The 4,425-nt window shown below is 42.4% G+C and overlaps 1 protein-coding gene across 1 annotated transcript in view; it reads left to right on the top strand.

The window, feature by feature from the left end:
• The first annotated feature begins 2,325 nt into the window (after positions 1-2,325).
• The window catches only part of LOC101290865 (phosphomevalonate kinase-like), a 7,274-nt gene continuing 5,174 nt past the window's right edge, over positions 2,326-4,425 (top strand). Inside the window, exons 1-6 of the mRNA XM_004300136.1 lie at positions 2,326-2,386; positions 2,484-2,634; positions 3,259-3,356; positions 3,525-3,634; positions 3,726-3,778; positions 4,035-4,409. Of these exons, the coding sequence (XP_004300184.1) occupies positions 2,379-2,386; positions 2,484-2,634; positions 3,259-3,356; positions 3,525-3,634; positions 3,726-3,778; positions 4,035-4,409 (795 nt within the window). The 5' untranslated portion in view covers positions 2,326-2,378. The remainder of the gene's footprint in view (positions 2,387-2,483; positions 2,635-3,258; positions 3,357-3,524; positions 3,635-3,725; positions 3,779-4,034; positions 4,410-4,425) is intronic.

Here is a 4,425-nt window from a genome sequence, read left to right as displayed (position 1 = left end):
CTCTCTCTCTCTCTCTCTCTCTCTCTCTCTCTCTCTCTCTCTCTCTCTCTCTGTGTGTGTGTGTAAAGGTCAAGTCTTTTGCTGTTTTATGTGTGCTTGATCACAACTGCTTTTGATTTTGGGATTTGAATTGTAATCTGTTGTGGTTCTTTGTGATTGTGAGGGTTTAATTTTGAGAATTGGAGTATGATTTCAGATGTTTGATTTAATGTGTGTGAATTTGTCAAGGTGATCAGCTCTTGAATTTGAGAAGTGTGAGAAATGTGGAGAGGAAGAAGAAGGAGAAGAGGGAAGAAGGGTCGGACTATGTTGACTGGGAATTTGGCGTTGGCTGAAAAATGAGATTGGGGGAGATTAGGAATTTTGGGGATAATTGGAAATTTGGAAGAGAAATGGAAAATGAGAAAAATGAATAATTAATTGATTTTTGGTGTGCCACGTCAGCACTTAACCATCAATTCGGATGGCTACTTAACGGATGGGCCGAATTGTGTGAAATTAGACAGTTAGCGGAGTGATCGATTGAAATTGAAAGATGACGGACTAAACTGTCGAGCACCCTAAAGTTAGCGGAGTGATCAGTAATTTGTCCTTAATTAATTTAAGACTAATTTTAGTTTACCCCCATCAACTTTGGGTCGATCATCATGTTCGTCCCTCTTCTTTCAATTTCATCAAAAACACCCCTCGACTTCTAATTTTCATTAGCCGAGTCCAAAGCTTCGATCTTCATCTAATTCCTCCGTCAAGTGATGACGTGGCATCTAACAAGAAGCCAAATTCCGATAACATTTCTGATTGTTTTCCCCTTATCGACACACATCTCAAAAAAAAAAATTCGCGCTAACCTAACACACATCCCAATAAATGATCTCGTTCTCCCATCACAACCCATGTAACCCAGTTTAACAGCTCTTTATCACCAGTGAAACACAAATTAACTCTTAGCCTCCCAAAAATCCCCAAATATGTGGTTTCGATATAAAACCCAAATTGTCAAACCTCAACCCATCCTTATACACCTAGATTACACACCTCGACCCCGTCCTTATACACCCAGATTACGCACTACCAACCTGCTCAGATTTTTCACCGCCACTAAGAACTGCCTGACACCATTGCCCGACATTACCGTGCACCACCAACCTGCTTGGATTTTTCACCGCCACTAAGAACTACCCGACACCATCGCCCGACATTACCAGACCCAATCGATCCTCACCTCGCTTGATCGTTGCAGCCCCTTCCGAGCCATAACGAATTGTTAGATTCTCCAAACACAGCAAGCCATCAATGCGCTCCACATGCATCAGACTCGTATCCCATATTTAGATCCGAGCTCTCCACTTCGAATATAGCACGTCGCCATCAAAACCAATAAGTAGCTACACCTCCGCCGTTAGACAAGACCGTTGTGAACTTGTCTGGCTGGTGCCACACACCATCTGCACCTTCAATCTCCCAAAACTGGACCACGTTCCCTTCTCGAGCTAGGAGAAAAATCACTTGACAACCCCGAACCTTGTTCAGATCCCACCAGTAGAATCATCGGTATCACCATCATCTGCCCAAAAACCATCACCACTTCATGTTCACGATCAGAGGAGAGAGGGGTCTTCACGTCTGCCACCTTTACATATGCAAGCCTTAACGACGACGAGGACAAGGTCCCCATCGTCGCCAAGCTGCTCAAGAAAGAGACGAATCATCCTCCTCTTTTCTAGGCTCGAGAGAGAGCATTTTTTTTTCTTCGAGAAACTAATCTGGTAACACATTAAATAGTCTACCATCTGAATTTATTTTAAACCGATTCATCATAAGAGTCCATCTAACTTGTAGAAAACGAAGGAACGTTGATTGGAATAAACTCTATCGTCCTAATCTTCAAAGAAATTTCTCATGTTTCAAAATTAGGCCCATGCAAGATTTTTTTTTTTTTTTTCTGAAAATGGTGGCCGGGGTGAGCTACCCTCTATGGTCGGGAGTAATTTTAGGTATGACCTATTCTCAAAAATATTTTTCATAAGCTGGTGTTCTAACCAATAACCTCCTACTATTAAGATAATTTTTATAATGTCCGCCCCATTTACGGTCCAACATGTTTTCACTGTACCCATCCTATTAGGTCAGACTCATGCAAGACATTTTTATCGTGATAATAATAATAAACAAACTTCCAATAAAGAAAAAAAAAGGTATAAACAAAAATGGGGTGGTCAAACATAGAGAAGGTTGGTGACCGTGGTGGGCGGTTGGACAAAGTTGACCGCTGCCACCTCGCAAACATCAAAACCGAACAAGTCAGAACTCCACTGCCACTCTCAACCAGGCTCTCTCCGCCATCTTCAAACCCCTCTGCACATTTCAACTCTCCTCCAATGGCTGTGTAAGTCTCCTCATTGTCAATCAACCCATTTCACTCTATGACTTGAAAACAAAACAAAAAACTGATCTTGAATTGAATTGGGTTTCAAATTCGACAGAGTTGCTTCAGCTCCAGGCAAGGTTCTGCTGACCGGAGGCTACCTAATCCTTGACAGACCCAATGCCGGCCTCGTCCTCAGCACCAACGCTCGCTTCTTCGCCATTGTCAAACCTCTCTACGACCCTGCCAAGCCTGACAGCTGGGCTTGGGTGCGTTCACCTCTCTCTCTCTCTCTCTCTCTCTCTCTCTCTCTCTCTCTCTACTCTACTACTACTACTCTACTACTACTACTACTACTTACTACGTTAACGTTAACGTTAAAACCGTAAAAAACCTAAAAAAACCGTAAAAACGTAAACGTTAACGTTACGTTAAGTTAAGTTAAGTTAGGTTACGGTTAACGTTACGTACGTACGTAGTAGTCGTCTACGTACGTCGACGACGACGTACGTACGTCGTACCGGTACCGGGAACCGGGTACCGGTAACCGTTAACCTTACCGTTACCGTTACCGTAACCGAACCCGTAACCCGTAACCGTACCCGGGTCCCCGGTACCCGGTTCCCGTTCCCGTACCGTACCGAACCCGAACCCGTAACCCGTACCCGTCCGTTCCCGTTTCCCGTTCCCGTACCGTTACGTTACCGTAACCTAACCTACCTACCGTAACCCCGTACCCGTACCCGTAACCGACCGTACGTACGTACGACGTCGGTCGGTGGTGGTCGTCTACCTCTCTCTCTCTCTCTCTCTCTCTCTCTCTCTCAATCTGAGATCAATGACCCATCTTTGTTTACTCAAATTCTTTGCCTTTTTTGGTCTGTTTTCATCAGGGATGGACTGATGTGAAATTGACCTCTCCTCAGCTCTCTAGAGAAAGCTTGTACAAATTGTCACTGAAACATTTAACTCTACAAAACGTTTCTTCCGGGTATATTTTTACTGTTAAAGTTTTGATCTTGATCATAGGGTATTCGATAATCATCAGTTTTTGATTCTTGTGTTGTTGCTTTTCCTATTTTATGAGTGATAATGATGTTGCTATATGAGTCATTAAGGTGTTTGTTGCTTATAGTCTTAAGTGGTTTTTGACTTGCAGTGACTCGAGGAACCCTTTTGTTGAGCACGCAGTGCAATACTGTGTGGCTGCTGCTCGAGCAACACTTGACCAGGAGAAGAAGGATTCATTGGAGAAACTGCTGTTGCAAGGTAATGTTTAATGCTCCATATGTTGTTACTTCTTTTTTTGGAAGAAAAACGAGGTCTGTTATCTAATGTCTGAAATGAATTAGTCATGCAGGTCTTGACATCACGATCTTGGGAAGCAATGACTTCTATTCATATCGGAATTACGTATGTTACCCTTTCTGCTTCTTCGTTTGTATTAAACTATCTTGTGGCCTTTATTCAATTGAATTGTTGCATATCTCAGAGACTGGAATACAAGAATAAAATTATACATTAAAGTTACCAAATGACCACAGTTTTGTGAATTTAAAATTAAAAAATTCATTCAACAGAACTAGAATCAGTTTCTGCTGCAAATTCATAATTTTTTTCTTTAATTTTAATTCAGATCCTAAATATTGCTGAATTTTGACTCTCATAGATTGAAGCTCGTGGTCTTCCTTTGACTCCAGACGCATTGGCTGCACTTCCTGCCTTTGCATCTATTACCTTTAATGCCGAGGAATCAAATGGAGAAAATTGTAAACCTGAAGTTGCAAAAACTGGACTTGGATCTTCTGCCGCAATGACAACTGCTGTGGTTGCTGCTTTGCTTCATTACCTAGGAGTTGTTAATCTTGCTTCCGTGCTTCATCAAGAAAAGGACAATGCAGACCTTGATACAGTGCATGTGATAGCTCAAACTGCTCACTGTCTTGCACAAGGAAAAGTGGGCAGTGGTTTTGATGTTAGCTCTGCAGTTTATGGAAGTCACCGTTATGTCCGCTTTTCACCAGAAGTGATTTCTTCTGCACAGGTCTCTCTCTCTCTCT

The sequence above is a fragment of the Fragaria vesca genome, linkage group LG5, assembly GCF_000184155.1.
Source record: "Fragaria vesca subsp. vesca linkage group LG5, FraVesHawaii_1.0, whole genome shotgun sequence".
In the NCBI taxonomy this organism is placed as follows: domain Eukaryota; kingdom Viridiplantae; phylum Streptophyta; class Magnoliopsida; order Rosales; family Rosaceae; genus Fragaria; species Fragaria vesca.
This window is presented reverse-complemented; position numbering and strand designations above follow the sequence as displayed.